The following is a 25385-nucleotide window of genomic DNA, read 5'->3' on the forward strand; positions in this document are numbered from 1 at the left end:
GGGTGAGTTACTGATGGGAAACAGCAAAAACAAGGAAATACTAGTGTGGGAAATGCAAACTAAAGACACTGTGCACTGCAAGGAGTTACCTGCAGCTACAGAAAGGGGCAGCTCAGAGAGCCTGGGACTGGGATGATGCTCAGCAGAAGGTTTGGTACAACGACACATGAAATGCTTTTACAGTTTTCTCTGTTGAAGACTTGCAGTGGGAGCATTTGAGATGAAGCCAGGGGACCTCAGAAATATCTTCAGGAGTTAAACAAATGGAATACACTTCATCCTATTTTCATGGGAGCTTATAATGATATTATAATTAACACAATTACACCACAAGATTAATAGCCTTTAAAACGCTCCCAGTCATTCATTACACTCCTAATTAAAACTCTCTTTTGGTGCTGAGCCAGCAAGAAATATGAAACAACACGCTAGCAACCATATAGAAGTATACAAGGTATTATCTTTACTGTGCTGGTGTTTCCATAGTCACAATTCAGTGAGCAGTTGTTTGGGTTTTTTTAAAATATAAAAACAACAAGAAAAAGGAACAAGATCCACTTTAGACGCTCCAACACCTGCATCAGCATATCAGCTCACTACAGCTAACCAGTTTATTTCCAGTTTTGCTGCAACAGTTAAGGGCTTCTACAATAGCAGATGCCTTTCCTCCCACACATCAATTAATTTGCAAATGCGCTCAGGTTGTAGAAATAATGAAGTGCTGAATGCTTCTCTATTGACAAGTTTTGCTGTCAGGAGGTGGATGCTGTAGGCGAGGTGCTAAAATCCTCTGCTTCTCTCTGCATGCCAAAGGAAAGGCAGCACATGAAACTTGGACATGAAACTTGCTGGACAGCTAACAGGGCACATCAATTATTTGATTTATTCCTCTCTTGCTGGAACCAAAAGGAAGGCATCCTCTCCAAAAGCTTTTTGTTGTATTTATTTAGGAATTTATAACACACATTTTTACAGGGAGGAAGGAGGTTTTGTGCTGACCCAAGAAACATTGTATGTTTGAGGAGAAAAGTAGTGCTTTTCATGTATTTTTAGGTATGCTAAAAAAGTTACATTAAAATTAAGGTTATAAATGAAGAATTCCGTAACTAGGAAATGCTTCATAATGCCTGTGCAATCTAAATCAGTCTGCTTGTGCTAAGGATTCAGACTTTCATTATGTGCTTCTTTCCAGACCTCAAATTCCCACAGTCTGCAGGATCTCATGGAGGAAGAGGCAGTTACTCAGCACCCTTTTCATGCACAGAATGTTATTTGCAGGATCTCACACAATGCCCACACTTCTCCTCTCAGATGCCTTCTACCATATTTTCCTGCTTTATCCTGCTTCTTTACAAATACTGTTAAATTTACCTTCACAATTCTTATTCCACTCATGCTGGGTGTGGATCTGAGGAATCTCAGATTTTTAAGAACACTAAATGTTTTTACTACTTACTATATTTGTAGAGTAGAGTTGCCATAGATAATGACTGCAGTCAGGTGCTGAGCAAGTCTCTGCAGCAGCCAGAAGAGGCTTTGAGCCAGGTCATGGCAAGGTTGGAATCTCTACCCCCACTTCCATCACTTGAAATAAAGGATCAGTCTGGAGCAATTCACTGTAACTTTCTGCCTGGACCAGTCACTAATTAGAAATAAAGCACATCCTGCCAGATATTCTCTGAAACCAAGTTAAAACCAGAGACACTGAGCTTTCAATTCTAAAGAAGGTAAATCCCAGAGTATTCCTCTCCAATTCTTGCCATGCTAAATTAAACAGGTGTTTAAACCATCCACCTCAGCAGCAGCCCAAATTTGTTAAACTTTTATTTTAAATTACTGACATTTTTGTTTGTTTTGTTTGCTGTAATGAAGAACCCTCTTACCCATCTTTTCCCCCACTAGATGTTGGTAAAAAGCAGGTGACCCATCCATTATTTTTTTCCTTCATGAGTGGAATAAATTGACTTGTTTGATCATACAGAAAGAGCACAGGAGCCAGTTCTCATGTCTCTCAACTAGAAAACTCCCTATTAATGAGCACTAGATAAATGGTAACTAGGTAGTTTTGCAATTAAAATGATGTTTTAAATAATTTTTAAGTATTAATACCTGAAAACGTTATTAGTAAAGGTACTACCAGGTAAGGAAATTTGCTGTTAAAAATAGATGATTTTCTGCTTTTTAAAATATGCAATTTTCAAGCTGACCTTGTACCTTTTAAATTTTTATAGCATCTTCAGTTCCAATTTGAGATTTTCAGATGGGGTAGGCAAACCTTCTTATGTTCTGTATTAAATGCAAGACACCTCCTTGGCATGATCTGGATTATTAATAATATAACAGTACCAATTTCAGGAGCAGCACTGTAGCATCAACACATGCATACCTACATGAATCAAAAATTAACCATGTACATCATGGAAATCTTTAATATATCACAAGAAAAAAGCAGTTCTAAGACAGCTCAAAGACAATTTGAAATTTCCTCTTTTGCCATACAAGCACATGACCTTGTCACGCCTCACAAGGTAACACTGATGTAGCTGATGCAAGAAAACATATGCTTGTCTTTACTGGGCTCAAAATAGGAACAGAGGGGTAGGAGAATGATACTCAGGGCCAAACCCAAGCTTCTGAAGACCAGACTTGCAGCTGTCACTGCATTGAGCAAAAAAAAGTCCCTGCCCACACAAGCCCCACAGGATTCCTAACACTGACTTCCACTACAGAATGGGGAAAATACTTTCTGGAAATTACAAACATTAGAGATTCATTACTTAGCTAGGAATCTGCACTGGTGTTATCACAAGGTTTTAAGACTTGGAGATTGAGCCATTTTTATGTTGCTGTGGCATACAGTTAGAGCCACGGGAAAATAGAAATTATTTTTCATGGATTTCAAAGGAGACCGACATATATTTGATTTTCCATGCACTGGCTGTCTTGCAGGCACTCTTCAACAATCCAATTACCACTTAAATGTTGGCCATCTAGCCCACAGCCATTTCAGATCCTCATTTAAACCTGGACATACCTTATTTCTGTATCTTGATAATCACTATGAAAATCCTACCAGATCAAAGCCCAGCAGTTTATCAGTACCTCAGTTCAAGGCACCAAGTAAACAGACATTTCTCTCACTGCTTTGTGGACTTTATTACTAATGAAGTAAAAATTGCAGGCATCAATCTATTGCTTCAGATGGCCATCATCAGAAAAATAAACAGAAATGTGGCTGCTCACAGTGGCTCATCTGGCACATTCACAGGAAGGTAAATTAAAAGCACTAATGACAAGCGAGGGAATAACATTGGATTGGAATAGAAAATGCATTTACACAGCTTCATTCAACCAAGGCTGTGTTTCCTCCCTCAATCATAAGATAAACAAATATCAGTGATTGTTTTAACTACTTCACCCATCTCTGCTGAAGGCCACACTGGCTACAAGACCCTAGAGAAGAATGAACAATTTTTTCTGAATGCACCCAATACTAAAGAAAAAATGAACGGAGGGGGGAATAAAAAAAATATCATCACAATATTACTTAACATCTTTAAAGAGCCAGTGAGGCTCTGAGGGAGTTTTCCTTTCTTGCACTGCATCACTCAGTCCACAGCTGTTATCACACCCATCCCTATGGAGCACGGAGCCTATCACTGCAGTACTGGGGGTGCAGAACACTGGAGAACCACTGGGAGTAGGAATGTAAAAATGCATCACACATGTAAGAAAAAAAACCCCAAACCTGTATCTTTTGAGCTTGAAGACAGACAAGGAAATCACATTTAAAAAAACACCTGATGCAACTGTTACATTCCAGTTACAGCTGGAATTTTATATTACAATTTCGAAGCAGACACGAGCCGATAAATTCAGCATTAAGTTTTCTGAAAGTATTCTAAACTCTTTAGCAGTGCATGTACTTACACAACCAAAAAGGATCTTTCTGTATGAGCTCACAGCACCAGCAATATGACAAACTAGTGTGCATTTAAGGAAACTGGGGCGGTGGGGGAGCGAGACACCACTTCTCACAAATGATGATTTTTGAACTTGTTTCCATCACTTCTCCAGCTACAGAATCTTTTTTTAATGAGGACATTACCTACCTACCTCACAAAGTTTGTTTTATCAAGCCAATAATTCAGCAACATGAACAACTGACAATTCTCTCAACTATAGTTTTTGCCTGAGGCGTTCACAAAAACATAAAAGAGCAAGGAGAAGTTAAAAATGGTGCTGGAGAGATGAAGCCTTGCTGGCGGCACGCTGAACAAACAGGAACAATTGAAAGCTAAGGAGCAGTCAGTAATTTATACTACTGAGCCCAGTGCCTGGACAGTAAGGAAAACAGATGGCTCTGCAATATGGAGATGGCTCCATGAAAAGCAGTCAGCACAGGGATGCTGCAATAGCTCAGCAGCAATAGTTTCTGCCTGGCTGTAAGAGCCACTGCACACCGAATTCCATCATTTCACAGGACAAAACAAAAGAAAAGTAAACAGGAGTAAAAGAAAACTTAGTTCTTATAACAGTTGGCCTATATTCCATGACAAAGCGTGGGCTCCTTCAGAGTTTTTCCAAGAGTCCTGCATAGACAGTTCTGTGCAAATAAATGAGCTCCATCCACCCGGCAGGAGCAGCGCTGCTCTTCCTGTCCCGGCCCCCTCCCAGGAATTCTGCATCACACCAAACGTCTCTGAACGTCAGCTATTTAGTTCTACTTTTAGCTCTGCTTTAAATAAAAGTGTGTGGAGTGCAAGCTGCATAATGAAGGCTCAAAACCATGGAGATGGCACAGACAGCACCGGGCAGCATTACCAAGCTGAGGGGGCTTTAGGGTTTGCTTTTCTTTCTGGCTGACTTATTTACATGGAACAAAACCAAAATTTGCCAAAGGAACTTTCCAACTCCATCCTAGAGGAGACAAGAAGCTGGTTCCAAATCGAAGTGGCCCTTTTTGAGCCTTGAGGAAATACCCAGAGGCAGTGGCAGGAAACACATCAACAAACACATCAACACAGGAAGAGCGGGTGAAGGAGTTCTTGACAAATGCGTAAGGACCTCAAACTAATTTTTTTTAAGTATTGCATTTCAAGGCCATCGTGACTAAGCAATATACCAGTTATGCAAGGACTTAAAATAAGCTAAAAATCTAGCACAAAACTTTTCAGAAAGGCCAAAACATTATAAACTCTTTGACCGTAAGAACCTCTTAAAATAAATATATACTCACTATGGAATCGGAGCACAGGTGAAAGCCTCAATTTAAAGCCAAGCATAAGATCCTTCTTCCTCTGCAAGTTTCCTGTGATAAATCAGGTTGTTTAAAGGGCAAGCTCTGTAGCTGGATTTAGCAGAGGAAATATCATCTTGCCTTGCACACCATGACAGGTGATGCTACTCAGCTACAGATTATGCTGACACATTCCTGTTTCACCTACAGGATTGTTCTAATTTAAAAAAAATCCACTAAAAGGAGTGTTTTACTGTAGAATATGTCTATTATTTTTCTTAAATCAAAACTCACTGACACAGTTGCTGATGGTGGTAAAAGGCCTCTGCACACAGTTTTTTTACAAATGTTTAGAATCCAGCATGAGCACACAATTGCCTGAACTTGAGGTAGGCTTGCAAAACTCAAAAGCACAAGTTTATCATCACTCTTAGGGAGTAACCAAATATTATTTTTCTTCAAAGTAATAACCAAATAGAAAATCAAAGCATTTTAAGTAAGATGCTTTCAGATGTATTTCTCTTTTTCCAGACTTAAGCCTGAGACACTGTACAAGAATTAGCACAGAATCTTTGTGTACAGTCCCAGCATCCTCCTGCCAGGACTGCGGCCACTGGCACTGCTCTTCTCAAGAAAGCAAATATTAAGATTGATTAAACACCTTTGTTCAAGTACTCTTGATAATAAAGGGATTATTCTTCCCCTCTTCTAATGGGTATTTTATTCTGGCAACTGATGGATCATATATTAAAGTGCTTCAATTCCAAGCAGCATCTGCTGCTACAATTACCAAACTGAAGGAAGAAGGGATATAAAGCCCTGTGATTTGAAGGAAAAAACAAGAGAAAAAGGCATAAAGTCAACATGACACTAACAATCCTACTGACAGGTTTTTCTGACTTTGCAAACTTCCTTTCACACAGAAGCACTCTTTCATAACCTGACAATTCCCTGCAGCCTGAAAAGCCTCATGAACATGTCACAGATTCTTGTTTTCAACCTCTCTGAAGTTCCTGCAAGAATCTTTCTAACCTACTGGTCAGGATGACATCCAACTGCAGACATGAAATTAATAACTGCATTTGTAGTACCCTTCTTAAACTACTTCTGCCCTTTACAAGATTTATTGTTTCCTTATGTACCCTTTCAATGAAGACAAACAAACATCAACAAGGGTTAAAAACAATAAATAGATTTAAGCAACTTGCAAGAAAAGAAAAACCAACTTTGACTTCATCAGTCACTAAGAAAACCACAAAGGACGTGCTGCTACTCCAGTTTGATCATGCAAGTCTCTGAAAACTTTCCCTGGTCCATTATTTATTTAGGAATAAAAACCCTTTCCATCTTTACCCTAAGAGTAGTGAACATGAGACATTAGTTTTCCAGGCTTCACAGTGGCTGACAAAGCAAAACACAGACTGAATTTAGGCAGCCAGCAGAGCAAGAATCTCTGCAAAAGGGCACCTTAAATAAATGCACAATAAATGTCTCCTCAGCCCACTCAAGCAGAGCCTTCAGCCACTGCTCTGTGTCCATGAAGGCTTTAAAAGCAGGTCATGGATGCTGAGAGAAAAGCCATAAACCTTGATTTCCATCCATCTGGGAATTCCTACATTTTGCAAGTTAGCACATATGAAAATGCACTGAGGACAGTACTCTCTGAGTTCATTTAGGCTCAGAGAGTTCTACTACAAAAACCTTTGTAAAACAGTTAACACGACCTATGACAGATTTTTGAAGGAATGTGACTCTTAAAAAGAATCATCTTTCCATGTTCTGCTAACACAACAAAACCCTTTCCATAGCCTGACCAGCAGAAAATATCCATTTACTAGCCACAAAAATAAAGTTACTTTGAAATTTGTTTGAAGATTAACTAAAAGTATCTGCAATGCTGTACTCTCTGATTCAGGAACAGCTCCCATGCCATTAAAGCCTATTCCATTTTAAACAACTTGTCCCCTGTTATTCCATGGAAGATCCACACAAGTTTATCGGTACAGGAAAAGAGCAAAACTTCATTAATAAAGCCCTATCACATCAATACAGCAATAATATGGTTCATGAGGGAACAAACTTTAACAGTCATGTGTTTTGGTTTAACCTAAATTAAATCTATTTCCCCCATCAAGCCCTTATTCATTTCAAGACTCTTTTACTTTGCAGTGAAAATTAATTTTATCTGAGCAGGTGAATATTCCATGTCCCCATTGCTTTTAATTCATGCAACCTGCTATGGTAACACAGTTGTTTCATTTGGGCTCTTGCAAAAAAATAACAGGAAATTTATTCACCTGTTTGTGCAGATATTGTTGCCTATTACATGGAAATACGACTTTGAAACACCGTATTTACAAAGAGAATATTCCAAAGCTGCCAGGTCTCTATGGACATCAGTACAACACCAAGTGCAGCATAAAACAGGAGTAATGAGAAGTTCTTTTGAAGGTCCCCAGACATGAAAGGGGGCTCTGCTGACTCTCTGCACCTGTGCTGCTCTTTGAACGGACAGAATCATCCCTGGGATGCACCAGCACAAGCAATTGTGTGCATTATCTAACAGGACAGCCAGACTGCAGCTCTCCTCACAGCTTTTCCCTGGAAGAGAGATTTGTTCCTTCCAAACCCACTGGGTGCAGTGAACTCCTCTCTGCTCCAGCTCTTCCAGAGGGAAAGTATTGGCTTGGAGGAAATAACAACTAAGTATGTCCCTCATCGACAGCAGAAAGCGAGCGCATTGACTTGTGCCCTTTCTGTATTGATGCTCTGGCTGAGTAAATGAAGATGTACAGGGGAAAAGCAAAGAGCACCACAAGCAGCTATGTGACCCAGAAAAGCACAGTAGCAATTTTATATCTTCTTCAATCTTCCTGAAATGTGATTACAGTTGACCTTTAAATCTAGTAGATCAACCAATCGATTCTGCTGGAACAACCCCGTGTGTGATCTAAGAGCCTGCCCATGCTTAAAAAACTTCCTGTGCCTGCCTGGCATAGTCATTTCATTTCCTTGTAAAAGTTACCAAGATTTGTCTAAATTGATTTTACTTGCAAGAAAAACACACCATCAAAACTGCAGCATCAGCAGACACTAAAGGTCTTAGATTCTTGCAGGATGAATGCAATATCAATACAATTAGGATGTATCCATATGAGGTACACAAGAGGGATGGAAAGAAGATGTTTCTAATCTCACTTAATCCTAATGCAGACCCAAGGCTGCTTTTTTAGACTGTGGGAAAAAATAAATACAAGGAAAACTACAAACACTCCAAAGTATTTGCCAGGCAAAACATTGAATTTGGAACGGAAAACGTATTTAACAGCTCTTTAGGAAGTAAAGCTTTAAAGCTTTCCTGTTGTGTTGGATGATAGTTTTACTTCAGCTGATAAATAGTCTTTAAAAAAAAAACCACCTCAAAAGAGACTTTAGGATGGTGTTTGTCCACAGTGGGCTTGGAGTGAGGAGCAGCAACACCAGGGCTGCTGCTCACGTGCATCCTCTCCCTCACATTTCTCTGAGCACTCACTCTGTAGCACAGCCCTTATTTTGTAGTTAGATATTTTACAGATGGAAAAAGTCATGCACAACAAAGACTTGTGAAACCTCATCCAGCATGCCAAGGCCAGAGGAAAGTGGAGGATGGATCCCTTCAGTCCCATGACAAACTTGGCAATGCTGCTGGTTCCCAAAATCCTCCCCTGAGAAGTGTTTTGGGAAGTCCACATCACACACTCGTGTTCACAGAGTCAACTTCACAGCAAGTTCTTCCAAGCTGAAAGTTATTAACTTCACTCCATGTTACATGCAGGGTGTCCAAAAGAAGCAGAAAATTGGAAATGAAAGGTTAGCTGGTGCTTTATCAGGCACAAGAGAGCTTAGAGACTTGATCAGCTCTGTGATCTATGAAATTTCTACAAACAGCTTTGGAAGAAGCAGCAAGCAGTGCAGCCAAAGGGAAAAAAAAAAGAAAAAAAAAAGAAAAAAAGAAAAAAAATATGGCACTGAGCAAACTGAAAATGCTACACTGAAAATTCTGAAAATACAAGATTTGACTCCAGAGTAAAACTGAAGCAGAAGGCAAAGCAGAGAACTTGTTAAGTCTGAGTGCAGAGACAACTGCAGAGAAGACTCTAAATAGAACCCAACTGAAAGCAGATGGGTAGGGCAGGGAACATCAGAATAAAAATCTAACTAATGGTAAAACACACAGGGATGTTTTTTCTCAAAAGAGAAACATGTACCCACCCTCAGTGAGGGATAACCTCAGAGGGAGCAGGAAGCCATTATCTTTATAACTGCAGCTTATCTGATACAAAAGTGACATTTCCTCTGAATGAGGAATTCTTTTTCTATAAAGAAAAGCCACCATCTGAAATGAGACAGAGCCCAGTAACACTGCAGTAGTTGAGAATGTCATGATTTCCATCAGAAAACTGTTTTGCAGAGATCAGGAACAGCTGTTTCAAACTGAATTAGACTAAAACTGGAAACAAGCTGTCAAAACCCAAAAAATATATTTTATACATAAAAGAACGTATTTGATTCAGCTGTTTTATGGTGGTGGTCAGCCAAAAGAGAAATAAAGTAACATTCTGAGATCCAGACATTGCCACAAAGATTCTCTCATTTTAACACTCTTTATGTAGATTTATTCCTTTGAGCATTTGGAATAAGAAAAATGTCAAACAGCTCATATCACAGATTCTTGAATATTTTCAAACCATGGGCAGTTTAAAACAGTTTAAAGACACCTGAGGACTCTTGTTGCTCCAGTCCACATTCTCTGCATCTTCTGTAGCAGAAACAGGCTGGTGCAATAAGGAAAATATACTGAATTGATATTGACATGAAAAGATTAAAATAATTCACTTTAACCCACCACTTGTGGGTAATAGCACATGCATCCAGCTCCATTTTGTGCATGCTTGCAGATCCTGGGAGGCTTTTAGTGGGTATTTTCAATATTGATTTCCACAGGAATTGCAGTTTCATGTAATGAGAAGTAAATACATCTATTTTAGAATATACTATAAAATGTCACATCAAGATACAATTCCTTTGTGTCTAATTGCCCATGCAGTACACAGAGCACCTTTAGTACTCTGCCACTATCAGTTACAGGAGCTTAGAGAATCCACATACAACAACCAAATTAATCAAGACTGCACTGGTTTTGAATAGAACTATTTGTTCCAAAGCACAAGTGAGAACATCAAAGACCTCTGTGATTTTATTAGGTGCTGTAAGATGTAGCCATTAGACCCTGCTTGCCAGCCAAGTCTGAGGTAATCTTGAAAATACCCTTAGCATTTCAACATGGTCATTACTTCTCATAATGATGATTCATGCTAATTCCATCTAATAAGGATATTAGTTATTACTGTCAGCTTGTCAGCAGATGGGCTTTTGAAGAAGAGGTATCTGAGAACAAGCAAATTCATGAGCATATAAAAAAATGTACACCCCAAGAAATGCATTTTTAACTCACTAGAAGACCAGGCAATCATGCAACTGCAGCCATTTCTCCTCTCAGATTGCTCACCCAGTACAGATTTAGGCATTTTAACTCTTGTAACTCAAGGGTTTAAGTTTCAGCACATCCAGTGCAGCTCCAAAGCATGACTGAATGCTACACACTCAGCCAAGAACTTCACAAAAGAGCACAAGGTAACTGCTGCTCAGGATACAGAAACTTTTGATCTTTCTGTGAAAAGATCAAAAATGTCAAAGACTAGCACCTGGTAGAATCAATCAGCTTTCATTAAATCTTCTTTTATTAATTCAGAGGACATCTTTTGCCACATATACTGTAACTGAACAAGTGTCAGGATAAAAGATTTATTCATGTTTTTTGTTTCTTCTGCAAGAATCATTACATTCAGGCATTTAAAATTAGATTAAATGAACTGCTATAAATGCTTGGGCTAATCTTGTATCAGCAAAGGACATGATAACATGTACTGATAAGTGACTTTATTTCCAGAAATTCAGGATTTGACAACTCTAGTATATTTAAATGCTAGCTCATACCCAGAAAATATATCAGCAGCAAATGGAGTTGGGAGTGAAGCAGCTCTGAGTGCAATGATCATATTCTGAACTTTTCTCTATTTTCCTATCAATCCCCAACCCAGCCCAACCACGGCACCACTCAGATTCCAGGAGAGCCAAGACATGGTTCTGGAACTGCTCCAGAAGCCTGAGAGCAGGCTCAGAGTTCCCCAGCCTACAGTTCTTACCCAGCAATGGTCCTGATGTCATGGTCTGTCATTCCTCATTCACATTTTTCAGCTGTCACAGAGCCACAAAACACCTTTGTCCAGGGCAGGGCTACTCTTCCCTCCCAGGAAAACAAAAATCAGTCTGCACTGACCCCAAGGGACAAGACATTTTGAGAGTCACCACAGACCCTCAGGTTAACAAACCTTCAGCACCAGCAGCTCAGTATTAACTCCAGCTGAACAAAAACCTGCTGCCACCTTTTTGCCAAATGCACATTCCCACAAAGCAGCAACCAGTGGTCAGAAATGCAGTTTTGATTACATTTACACAGACTAGTCTCAATTTTATTAGCTGTTAAACCATCTCCGTGTTTTGTTACCCAGTTATCAACAGCATGAGATCAGGATACAATGGGGAAGAACTGAGCATTGTTTATATGCAATTCCAACAAATAAATCCACTGTGAACTGTCTGGGGGAGGGGCAACTTCAGTAACTTCAAAAGAAAACTCAAAGAACACAGATGAGTGTACTTCTGCATTAAAAAATACCAAATAACAGTCACAATAAAAGAACTGAGAACAACAAAAGCAGAGAGCAACAGGGTGACATCATTAAATTTTCCATTTTATTTGATTTCCTCTAGAAGCTACAAAAAAAATCTTTTCCATATGAAGAATACCTGTGGGATGCTTATCACCTGCATCAGTTATTTTATATTAGCCTTCATATTCCTTGAATGCCCTTCATATGAAGGTCAGCAAATGCTTTACAAACATCTTTAATTTGCCTCAAACAAAGTGAGAAAGTCTCTGAAAACATTCTTTGTGTTTTCATGGTGGCACCCTCCACGAGATGGTCAGGCTTTATCACCAGCAGTCTGAGGCAGGGAGAGCTGAGGCAGCAGGAGAACTGGAAATTCAAAGGAACGCTGGGTCTGTGGCTTTCTCACAAGGCTGATCTGTCCTGCATATTCACCAATCAATCCCCAGACAACATGGATTTCCAGTTACACTTTGTTGTAATCCTCAGATTCTCAAAGTAAAGCCTTTTCTGCTGCTCTGATGGCTGTACCATGAGTTACCCAGGCCACGTTTCTGTGTCTGTGCCTGGCTTAGCTGCACTCACACTCAATACAAAGCAAGCCAGTTTTAACTGGGTTTGATGACCACATTATACAAGTGAAAAAAGAAAAGTGATCACTGCTTTATAAATTACATATTTGAGCCATCCAGGATGAATTGTATGAGGAGTTCTTGCAGGGGGAAAGAAGGAGTTAGAGGAGGAAGAACCAGGAGTGGGCAGAAATGTTTTGGTTAAAGCAGAGCCACATCAATCATTTCCTGAAACAGGCTAACAACTAGGACATTAATACTTATCAAAGAAACAGGGAAAGAAACCCACTCATTAGCAAATAAAGGTGTTGCAAAGCATTAAATAATTCCCACCAGCTGACAAGGGGGCTGTGATTTATTATGGTGTGTTATTGATAGATCACTTCCCATAATTAGGAAAAGTGAGACTGGTACTGCTTACAGCATTATTTTGATCAGAGCCTTGAAAAATACTGTTGAATAACAACAAACACTAGGCATAACAATAGAAAAACACCATATCATTGCTCTGAGGCTGCTTCAGATTTGAAACAAAATATTCTAAAAAAAATTTAATAAGAAAGGCAATTCTGTTTGGACATATAACCTTACTTCACAACATCATCCTGGTGTGAATTATTACTATGATAACTCTGGGAGGAACACAGATATAAAACATTCAAACTATGAAGCAAAAATAAGTCAGAATCAAAGGTTAATTATTTTTCATTTTTTAAGCAACAAGTTACTCCTCATAACTCTTCTCTTCCTGAAGTAACAGAGTAACCTCAGTCTGCTAAAATGTCAAAAAAATTCAACTAACTTCTCTACCAGCACAAGTCAGCATATGCAGGAAATTCTCACCTGCCATAGTGCAAGGAAAAAAAACACACTGGCAATTTTCATTTCCTTTCATTCATATTATCAAGTGTCAAAACCACTTTTATAGCTATAATATAACAGCAAAATAGTTACAATAGCCCTGGCTTAGACTTTTGTTGGAAAGCAACATAAAAATCAAAGGCAAAGAAACAAAGAGCCCAAAAGCTGCAGATTCCAGGGATTCACAGCTGAGGAGGGAAGATGTATTTCCAAAGAGGACACAACTGATGTTACCCATCCCTAATGCCCCAGACACTGATGTAGGCAGGATCTCCAGGGAAAACAAACCCTAAGAAGCAGTAGCTGGTGATTCTGCCTTTACTGTAGCTATTATCATAAACTTGTTTTCCTTATGGTTTGCACCATTTTTCCCCTCTCACTGTACTCACTTTCTTTTTTTTAAACTATCATTGCAGAGCTCAAAGAACCTCAGAAAAGTTTCATGGCCCACCTTTTTCCTTCTCCATGAGGACTACTGAAATTACATTTTGGTACAAGCACTTTCTTCCTCATCCCAGCTTTTCCAGTGCTTTTCTTCCCTCCATCATTATTATAATAAGGATTTATTTATTATTTAATTTCCACACTACCTGAATTTGCCATCCCTGCCATGGTTGGTCACTGAAACCAACCCTGCAGTAAGAAAAGTCAGTATTCTCCAGTAATTAATAACTGCAGCACTTGGAAGCAGAGAGGTAACCACCTGTTTCCCAGTCATACTAAAAAAAAAAAGGAAAAACCAGAACATTAATACAATTCTGAACAGCAAGGGCATTTCACCAGATACCTGCCCAAAATCACACAGAATTAAAAGCCCATAAAGGGCATTTTTCCAGACTGCCAGGCAAACAACATTAGTCACTGGCTATATAATACTTGGCACCTACAAAACATTTCTGTCCAAAGATCCCAATGCACTTGAGACACATTTAGACTAGAAACTCTCCCAAGAAGTAGGTTAAGTGATATTATCCCCTTTTATCTGCACAAAAAATGAGGCACAGTAAAAATTCCTGTGTCCTGTTCAAGGTTACAACAATTAGTAAGAAAAGCAGGAATAGAATCCAAGTGGCCCAGCTCCTATTTTGTGTCCAGTGTACAAAACCCACCAGTCTGTGCCATTCAATTCTCCAGTGACAGGAATATAAATTCCTGTGGCTGATCTGGAGGAAAGGAACCCACAGCTGGAGTTCCCAGTGCAGCTCCCTCTAGGAAACTCTAGTTCTGCTCTTACAAATCAGATTCCACCAGATCTGTGCATCTCCACATAACAGGATGGTAAAATATTATCATATTTTTGCATTTTTGCAGGAAAAAAAAGTCCTGAAAGGACAACACAAGTGCCAACACAATAATCCAGTTACACTGTCCATGCTACTGTAAAGTTACAATAAACTCACAATGCTTGAGCACACCCAAAATTCAAAAGTAATGTGCCTTGGAATGAACACATCCTTTTAGAATCAAGATGAAGTAATTTTTTTCCTGTTTTGCAGTGTTTCTCTACTATCATGGTTAACATTTAATGTCATTTATTGTCATTAAACTCAGTATTTGTGTCCAATCAATACTAAGCTACCAAGTGCAGCTGGAACAAGTCTGGTCTTTCTCTACATGCTCTATTGATTGCTTTTTTTTTTTTTTTTTTGAGCCCTACAATAAACACAATTTATACAAATAATTTATCAGGGAACATATCAAAGTAATTTAATAAACAAAATCTATCTATACCTTTTCTCTTCAGTCATGTGACAGAAAATCATTTTAACTCATTAATGGTAATCTTAACAGTTCGATTTTAAATTTATGTAAAAACAAGAGGAAGCTATGAAGCAACAAATTTAAATCCAAATATTTTTAGCTTATTTCCACATGCAGATCAACAGTAATTTTTTCCATTTTATACTTCCTAGCATATTACTTTCAAATAAATTTATGATAACTCCTGTCCAGCTTTGTTCACTTAGAAAACTTACCATGCAAAAATACTGTAAAGTTTATAAAAGTTACCAAAAGAATCTTTTCACAGATAAATAAATTAAATAATTTGATATAAATCTTACTTCCCCAAAAAGTTACAAAGTCAGAAAATTTGATTTTATGCTTCCTGCTTGAAGCAGTAGAAAACAGCCTTCCCAAACACATGGTTATCATGTTTTGTAAGCAGCATCTCATGAAGATAAAACAACAGCACCACCCCTCACACACACCTACACACGTGGGTTCAAGAAGAGTTGGAACTGGAGTAAAGCACAGGGAGAAATGCAACTCTGAAAACAGCAGGGGATACAACACTGCACTTCAGTGAAGTTAAAAATCAAGGAAAATATTTAGAATAATACACCACCTGTTCAAAAATACAATTGCTCTCAATTTCCCCACTTCTACTGCTGTTAAAAAATGACTTGAATGTCTGAACACAAAGCCTTGACTGCAAAGGAAGGGGAGAAGGAAAGATGACTTGCAGAAGACTATTTTTACTTGAGAAGTGAACTCAGCTGATGCTGCTGTCACTCAGCAATGCAGGGGAGACTGAGTTTGCTGCTCTCCAACAAACACAGCTTTCCATCACTGGCTGAAAGTAAATCTGGAGTGTTGATTTGGGAGATGATCCATTCTGCACACACCCTTCACCTAAACAAACAACAAACAGGCAAAAAATCTCTACAGTGATTAAAGATCAAGTGTGGGGCAGGAACTACTTAACAGCATCCCTGCAAGAGAGGGAAAACCTGCCCAAAAAAGCAGTTTCTTGCTCAGTGGACACAAAATACACTATTTTCTGTTCCACTGGAGCCAGTGGCAGCCCCTTAACAGGTATTGCCTCGGGCACCCACGGGGCGAGGGCATGGAACACTCCACCAAGGGCAGAGGAGGAGGAAGTAAACACTGCAGGCCACAAATAACCTCACTGCAGCTGCAGATGGAAACCCAAAGTTTACACCACTCAAAGAATGAACTGACACTCCTGCATCCCAAAAACCTGCACCAGCATTACTGCAGCTGGATCAAGTGAGCACACCACCACAAGTTTCATGGAATATTTCATGTGTGGGGAAGTTTGACATTGGATTATTCACAGCACCTACAAAACCTCTTTGTTGTCCAGTATTGAGAACAAATATTGAGAAGCTGGCAGTTGCTCACTAAAGGAAGCTGATATTCATGAGCTGGTGGTCTCCTCTCCTGTAGGAAACAAGCAGCACTGGGAGCAGGGGAGGGTGGCACAAGGGCACCTGGCAGAGAAGAATCCTGAGGAGCAAGAGAAGAGAGTTCTTGCAGTATCTATCACAAATCTGAAGTCACATCTCTTAAAAAAAAAAAATCAAAACTTAATCAGTATTTCAGTCTAGAAAGAGACTTTCAAAAATTCCTTTAATCTAAACTTAGCTGATGCCTTCTACTCTGTGGTGATTCCCCTTGAATTCCAAGATAATGGGAGAACAGGCAGCTGGTGAAGAGGGGTAAGGCAGAGCCTCTGCAGACCCAGTCCTGACTGCTGCAGGCAGCACCAGGCCACACAAACACCAACCAGGAGCCCTCCTGGCTGCTGCTGCCATCTCAGATTTCACCTGCTCAGACACAGCAGTATATCACAAAATAAAAATCAACTGCCAAGATGTACATAACTACTAAACCCAGAATTCAAGTGCAATGACTCAACAGAGACAGTCCATGAGAAAAAAACCTACTGCTATCTACAGACATCCTATCTTACCCATAATACTCTCTCTGCATTAACCTTGCAGAATGATAGCTCATTTTTAACTTATCTAATATTGTATCTTCAGTATTACATTAGAGGGGACATATGGATCCTTCTGTGGAACAGCACTTCAATTGTAATAAAGATAACCTCTTTTCTTAAATAAAATTGAAGAGGAGGGGAAAAGAAATTTATCAGCTGGACCTAAACACTGTTCCATGGCTACTACACATCTCCATGCACCCCACAGGCAGCAAAATAATTCACTTCTATGATTTCTACAGATACATAAAGTAGGTTAAAGCAAAGAAGACTGATCACTTAGCAGTTACTTGCAATAAAATAAACTTCCTGTGTTTTTCAGCTATGGTTTGGTGAGAGCTGTTAAACACCTGAAAAAGTAAAGTTCCTTTACAGCTGTGTGTGTATGCAATTAATGCATTTGACAAGCTGTTGTGTTCCCAAACAGCTGCTTCCATTACACAGACAACTTTACCATCTGCAAAACTATTGGATAAACTACAGTAAGTAAATATCAGGAGAGCAGGTGTTCATAAATAACAAGTGCTGCCAAGACAACACACTTCTGTTAGGGAAGTTTTCATTCTTCCCACTGGACTTCTTCTTACTCCTGAAGCAGGTAAACTTACAATTAGAAGTGGAGGAACCAGTGTTGTGGCTCACAGGAGCAGTAAAAAAAGGGTCAGGGCAAGTACCTGTGAAAGCACAGTTAAATGCAACTCATCTCCACTGCACTCAGCCAAAGAGGTCAGTAAATCTGCACTGAAAGAGGGTCTTCTCCAAATACACAACCAAGCACAGCTACAAGTATTAATTATGGCAAACAAACCAAGCCAGTAAGTGTCAGCTTGGTCTCATCTCCTATGTCAACACTCCCATGTTAAACACAGCATTTTCCATTTCTGTCTGTGACTACATCTTCACTCATTGCACAGCACTGCTACCTAAGCCAAAAACTTGTCCATGAATCCAACACCAGAACCAAATCAGGCATTTGCTGGACCCAACATCAAAACAAAGCTGCAAAGAGAAAGAAAGAGTTATTCTAATATCCAGGATCTCATGAACCACAGGACAGTGCTTTGATACACTGAATACTAATTTGCTTCTCATAGCTAGCCCAGCTATTACCAACCTTACTTGTTATTATCCTAAAAGTGACTTTTAACAGTCTCCTCATGTCTTAAAAAGAAGCAGAATGCACTGAGACATGCAGCACAGCCTGTGCACTCATTTTCCTTGTATTTGGTGAATGTTCTTTTGGAATGGCACCACAGCCCCAGAAGTCTCCTCCCCTGGCAGCCATGGGGCCGTTCATGCCATCAGTAATGCATGAACAATCAAAGGCAGAGGAAAATGCCCTTATCTCAGCTCATCAAAAATACAAGCAGGCAAGCCACAAAGGGGTCACAAATTAAAAATTACAGTAGTTTCACGAATACAAGCCGCACGGATTATAAGCCGCACCCCCGGTGCCTCGACAATGTTGCTGTCTTTGTCAATAGATAAGCCGCACCCCGAATATTAGCCGCACTTTCGTTCGTCGCGAGAATCCGTGCGCAGCTTTCACAAATTGGCCAATTAGTAACAGGATCGCGGCATAGCGGGCTTTACTGGCTCGGGGCGGGGCCAGGCAGGCTCGGCCCGCTCATGTTTGCCGACGGGGCCGGGTGGCCCAGCTCAGCGCCACGGCTCGGCGGGGCTGGCCGGGTGGTGCTGCCGCCGCCGCCGGGCTCGCTGGCCCCCCTCTCCCGTCAGCACCGCCCCGCTGCCGCGTTCGCTCGCCCGGCTGGCAGGGCTGCCGCCGCCGGGCTCGCCGCCCGCCCCGCTGCCGCTTTCGCTCGCCCCGCGCCGCGCCTCGCGAGCGCCGCGCCCGCCCCGCGCCGCGCCCGCCCCGCGGCGCTTTCGCGGCTCGCGGTTCGCGGCTCGCGGCGGCGCTTTCGCGGCTCGCGGCTCGCGGCTCGCGGTTCGCGGCGGCGCTTTCGCGGCTCGCGGCTCGCGGCTCGCGGCTCGCGGCTCGCGGCTCGCGGCTCGCGGTGGCGCTTTCGCGGCTCGCGGTTCGCGGTTCGCGGCGGCGCTTTCGCGGTTCGCGGCTCGCGGCTCGCGGTTCGCGGCTCGCGGCTCGCGGCTCGCGGCTCGCGGTTCGCGGCGGCGCTTTCGCGGCTCGCGGTTCGCGGCTCGCGGCGGCGCTTTCGCGAGCGCCGCTTTCGCTCGCCCCGCCGGCAGGGCTGCCGCCGCCGCCACCAGGCTCGCCGGCCGCCCCCTCCCGTCTGCACCGCCGCCGCGTTTCCTCGCCCTGGCCGGCACTGCAGGCCCCCGCACCGCCGGGCTCCCCCACGCTGCTGGCCCCGATTATGCTGGGCTTCCCCCGCTGCCAGGCAGCCCCACCCGCCGGCCTTCCTGCTTCTGCCATGCTCCCCTGCACTGCTAGCCCCAGTTCTCCCGGGCTCCCCCGCCATGCTGGCTCAGGCTCTGCCGCCCTCCCTGGCCCGCCCTGCTGGCTCAGGCTCTGCCGCCCGCCCCCACACTGCTGGCCCCGCCTCTGCCAGGCTTTCCCACCTCTGCCGGGGCCGGCCGGGCTCCAGCTTGGCTTGGGGCTGCCGCGGGCTCTCACTTCCGTGTTGGCAGCTTTTAGAATTTTGTTAATAGATTAGCCGCCCCGGAATATTAGCCGCACTTCCGGGTTTCCACCAAAATTTTGGTCAAATTGGTGCGGCTTGTATTCGTGAAATTACTGTAAATGCAGGCAGACCTAAAGTGTATTGACAGACCATCGCTTCCAAAGCATCCCTGTGAAGCCGCTGGAAACAAGAGACACATAACAAGAATCAAAGGCAGCCAGAAGAAGTAATGAAATAACTCTCATTCCAGAAGTGTATTTAGCAATGAAGAATTAAGCAGGAACAGAAAGATCTGTGCTGGTAAAACCAGCAGCTCACATCCTCACATTTCCTGCAACTTAGCCAGTGTTTTTCTTTTATCTCTGCTGTCTCTGACTTCTGCTTCACAGCTAAAATAAAAGGTAATGTTATTCTCCTGCAACATTTCATTGTGAATGTGAGAGCACAGGATACTAAAACTTCCAGCTTCCTGAAATCAGAACCCAGGATTACAAAAAATTGCTCTTCAAAGCTCCATAACACTCTAAGTTAATAAAAAACTACATTAGAACAGCTCTATAAAGCTATTTCATTACTGCCTGAGTTTACTCTGATAATGACCTAAAGAAGTAATTAAATCCCTGAAGACTTAACTGCCTTACAAGTTTGTAAGTTTTCCTACCTTTACTTTTGCTGAAAGTAGCAAATGAATTATTTTTTAATTCAGTGCCAATAATCATCTGCTAACAGCAAGGAACACAAGCAAACATGAAGTATTTTCTCGATTACCACATCCCCCCTTAAAAATTTTTCCTGTCCCCATTTTCCAATCATACCAAATTTCTCTCAATGCCAAATTAACACATATTTATATTCTGACCCATTACAAATATTACTGTGGTACTCATACAAACATTATTGCAGCATCCTATCTTCAATCTGAATAATATTAGCATGCTTGGCTCAATGTATAACAAGAATTTGCCTACAAAGTATTTGTGTACTCTCAAAGTTCTCCTGGCTCATGTATCATAATAAATAATTTAAAGTGGAACTGTTTCTTTTAATGCTCTAAATATTTTTAGATTTATTATTCCTGCTTACTCCTGCTGTCTTGCATAAGGGTATTAAAAGCTACAACTCCGGACACACTTACTACTAATAATTATTGTAACAGAAATGAATCCATCTTGATGCTTACAGCATAATTTTAAGAAAGCTTTTAAATACTTACTGACTTTAATACTTCTGTAAAAAGTAATAGGCATGCTCAAAAAAATCAGGATGGGAACAGGCAACCTGAAACATAACAGTGCTCAGAGGCCAGCAATAATTGCAATGCCACTTTTACTTATTTTTAAAAATTAGGTGAGGAGTATTTTTGACCCACAAGTAGATTGTTCAGAGTAGAAAAAGAAACATACCTACCCAAATCCTACAAATATTCAACATACAGGTTTATTAACCTGAATTATGCTGTTGAGAAAGGAGTTTCTTTCAGCAAAACCAAATTTTTTAAATATAAAAGACTGCATTAACATCATCTGCCTTTTTCCTTTACACTACTTAAAATTCAATGACATATATATGATATGAAAACAGGAGGGATGTCAAAGCTGCTGAATACAAATCTGCTTTTGAGACAATGGGCAGAAAAATAGTAGGGAAAAAGCTTCAAGATTTCTAAGATGACAACTTCCCTACAGGATTCTTTCCTACAAATAGTTTGGAGGTGACATGAGCTGTTGATTATCTGTTCTATAATCCCACTACAGTGTTTACTGCCAGATGCAAGGACACAACAGACTTTAAATTTTTATCTACATAAGATGCCAAATGTGGAAATGTTTGGGAGTTAATACCTCCTTTGAGATCAAGGGCATGCCTTTGGTATCACAGAAAAATCTCTTAATTAAAACAATTTTATCCTTGAAAGTACATTTAGGTACATATTATGTTCCTCAACTAAAAAAAACAAGTCAGCCCTTTTGATAGCCCCAAACACTCAGAGTCTGCTGTATGGCTAATCCAATGTGCAGTGGGAATACACAACTAAATGACAGGGATGGATTTTGTTACCTTGTTGGACCATTTGTAGGCCTGCAGCAGTTGGCTGTAGAGGGGGGTTTTGTCCTGCACAGGGTCCAGGCTCAGGAGCCCACTGTTGTGCAGGGGATGGTTCTCTGAGGGTTTCCCAACCAGGTTGCTCAGACGTTCCAGCTCCCTGGGACAAAGCAGAAGGGCATTTTTAGTGTCAGATCAGGGAATCACAGATGTGCAATCCTCCAGGGACAGCAGCATGCACCAAATCTATTTTAGTAGCTAAATGAGTTTTAAATACGTCCCAAATTTGATTTTAAACATAATCTCTCTTATTACCCAAACAATTTGAAGCAGTCTGTTGGTTGTTTAGCTCAGTTCTTCAGAGAGAAAGTACAAGTCAAGAGACTTTGAAAACAACCTGGAAAGAGTCAGAGTATGGCAGGTCCTGTTCACAGCCCAGGGCACCTCCTGAGCAAAGCAGCCCCTCAGAAAACACAAAATTCTGACTTCAGCACTGCCTGCAATACTAGAAGCATTTTTTTTAACCACCAAGCAAGCAGATGCCTCATCATTTCATTAGAGAATTCCAAATTAACATTGTCCTCATACAAATATACACAAGAACTGGCATCAGTCCTAAGCCTGGAGACAATCCTGCAAAGGCTGTGATTACTCTCATCAAGTGTCTGCCTTCCAAGTTCTCAGGACAAGGAAGCATCTTCTGATTTCCCTGAGTAATTTGTATATCTGTAGTGTAAAATACTCAACTGAAGCATAATAAGCACCATTTTCCCATGAAAAAATCCCTCACTGTGAAATGATCTATCATGGCTTCACATCTCATTTGTCAAACACAACATTTAATCATAACAAAAGTTAAACAATTTTTCAAACTTGCATTAATCAACTGTAGAAGAAAGACTGGCCACTTTGCAGAGATATAAAAAGCAGTTTTTCAAGTGACATGACTAATCAAGTGCTTTTCCTACTGATGCCCAGCGCTACACCCAAGCCTGAACTTCAGAATCTCCACTAAATTAAATGCAGCACTCAAAAGGCAGCTTATCAAAACATCTGTAGAGAAAAATCCAAAATATCTCAATTTACATTTAAGAAAGGTTACAAAAATAAACTCCACACAATCAGGGAATTGACAGTTAAAAGACTTGCAGACTTCACTACCACAAAATTCTCCTTTATTGATCATTATTCCTTGAAGTTTCCATGGCCTACATTCTTTCCAAGCCTGTGAACACTTACAAATCTGCTTAATACTCCTTGACAAAAGAATACAATAAACCAAGTGTGACTAGGCATAATAACTGAGGATTTGCTGAACAGAGATAGCAGTCAATATTTTCACTACATAAAAATCCTCTGGTAATATTAACTTCAGCACACCTGGGAGTATTCCCTTGCTACTTGAATAGTTCATGGAACACCTTGAGCTGGAAGGGAGCCACAAGGATCCAAGCTCTGAGTTGTTATCTATTATTGAACAAGATTTTAGGGTTATACCTGATTATTCTATAGGAAACCACAGAGCCAGGCAAGAAGGAACCAAAGGAACAGCTCAGCTTCCATGGAGGGAACTGTGAGGCCTCCTTAGCTTGAAAACTAAAAACCAAAGGGATACTGGATGATGCTGGGTGCAGCATCTTTCATGAGCAGGGTTATCCATCACCTTTCCCAACAGAAGTGGGTAATAAATCATATTACCATGATCACAGCTAAAAATTAGCAAGGTCTTTACATCAACAAGAAAGAAATTCTCCTACACAAGACCCTGAAGCAGAAGATGTTCTGGGAAGGGGTGGTTAAATACCTGGCCACCTCCCTGGACAGTGCTGATGGCTCCCAGGAGGACAGAGCCAAACCCAGCAACCCAGTGGTGGGACCAACATGGACAATCATTGAGTCAGTCAGGTGGAAAACGCCTTTATGGTCATTAAGTCCAACCATAAACCTCACATTGGCAAGCCCACCAATAAACCATGGCCCCAGGTAAGTACTCAGTTTCTGTGTCTGTGTCAGGCTTTTCAATTTAAATACACAAAACTGCTGAATGAAACTCTGTGCCAGCCTCTCTCTTCTGCCCATAACTTTCCTCCACATCTTCAGCCTCAGTAGTTTTTCTCTTACTTACACAAAACACACCTGCTGGTACTAAACAACTACACTTACCTGGGATAACTTTCCAGCCTGACAAGTTTGGGTAATAAAAGAATCATTCTTGAATCCCTCGGATGCTACTGAATAGTCTGCACCGAGGAAGTGTTTGAATTTTTAACAAAAACCTTCAAAATATAGAGATATCTCTCCCTGCAGCCAAACACCTTCACCTTGTCAATGCAATCCCACCGACAGGTCCTTCACAAACAAAACGAGAACAAAAAGCAGGTAAATATCATGAGCACGTTCAACCCTTAGGAGATCCTGGAGCAGAACACCACGAAGGGATAACGCGCACAGTGCTGGGGGAGGGCGGTGGGGAATAAAACAGAGCTTTAATTTACCTAAAACTTTCCCCTGCAGTGAAACAGCCCCACAGGGCGCTGAGGGGAGCCAGGACACCCCGGGACCCCCTCCCTGCCCGCCGGGATTCCCCCGCCGGCGCCGCGGCTCACCCCAGGTCGCGGCTGACGGAGTGCAGGCTCTCCTGGAAGGCGGCCACGAAGCCCTTCTCGCGGCCCTCCAGGGTCTCCTTGTTGCGCATCCCATCCTTGAGGCAGTCGAAGACCCTGGTGACGCTGGAGCGCAGCGCCTGGATGGCGGCGATGGCCTGGGAAAACGCCTCCAGGTTCACGCCGGGGCTCAGCGCCCCGTCCGCCATCTTGGCCGGCGCCGCCGGCCCCGCCGCGCCGCCGCGGTGCACGCTGGGAAATGTAGTCCGGGGGTGTGGGGGGGGGGGGGGTGGGTGTGCCCGGCCACGAAGTTATTTTTTTAGAAATTTTTATCTTCACGGAGTCGGCAAGGCTGGAAGAGACCTGTGAAATCATGGGATTAGCTCAGTTGGATAGAGCATGGTGCTGATAACACCAAGTTGTGGGTTCGTGTGTGGGTCATTTACTTGAGAGTTGCACTTATCCTTGTGTGTCACTTTCAGCTCAGAATATTCTGTGAATCCGTAAATCATCAATTGTTACCATCCAACCAGCACTGCTACCATAACCCCTAAACCACATCGCCCAGTGCCATGTCCAGATGCCTGGAATCACAAAATTACAGAATCACAGAATATCCTGCGTTGGAAGGGATCCAGGGACCATCAAGGCCAGCCCTGTCCCTGCATGGACACTCCAACAATCCCACCATGTCCCCTTTTCCAAACACTCCTGGAGCTCTGGCAGCGTTAGGACAGTGCCCAGCACCCTCTGGGGGAAGAACCTTTTCCTAAATCCAATCTAAACCTGCCCTGACACAGCTCTGTCTCATTCCTTCAGGTCTGGTCACTGGTGACCACAGAGAATCCTGCACTTCATTCCCCTCTTGTAGAAGCAGCAGCCACAGTGAGGTATTTGTAGGGTTTATTCCATCCCTTGGATGTTCTGTGCATCTCTAGAGTGTTTCCCA

At 41.7% G+C, this 25385-nt stretch overlaps 1 protein-coding gene across 1 annotated transcript in view; it reads right to left on the minus strand.

Annotated features, from left to right (window-relative positions):
- The window catches only part of MED27 (mediator complex subunit 27), an 83500-nt gene extending 58819 nt beyond the window's left edge, over nt 1–24681 (minus strand). The window contains exons 1-2 of the mRNA XM_033077612.1: nt 24440–24681; nt 21849–21993 (exon numbers count right to left, since the gene is read on the minus strand). Of these exons, the coding sequence (XP_032933503.1) occupies nt 21849–21993; nt 24440–24645 (351 nt within the window). The 5' untranslated portion in view covers nt 24646–24681. The remainder of the gene's footprint in view (nt 1–21848; nt 21994–24439) is intronic.
- Between the last annotated feature and the right edge of the window lie 704 nt (nt 24682–25385).

The sequence above is a fragment of the Catharus ustulatus genome, chromosome 21 (genome assembly GCF_009819885.2).
Source record: "Catharus ustulatus isolate bCatUst1 chromosome 21, bCatUst1.pri.v2, whole genome shotgun sequence".
Classification (NCBI taxonomy): Eukaryota; Metazoa; Chordata; class Aves; order Passeriformes; family Turdidae; genus Catharus; species Catharus ustulatus.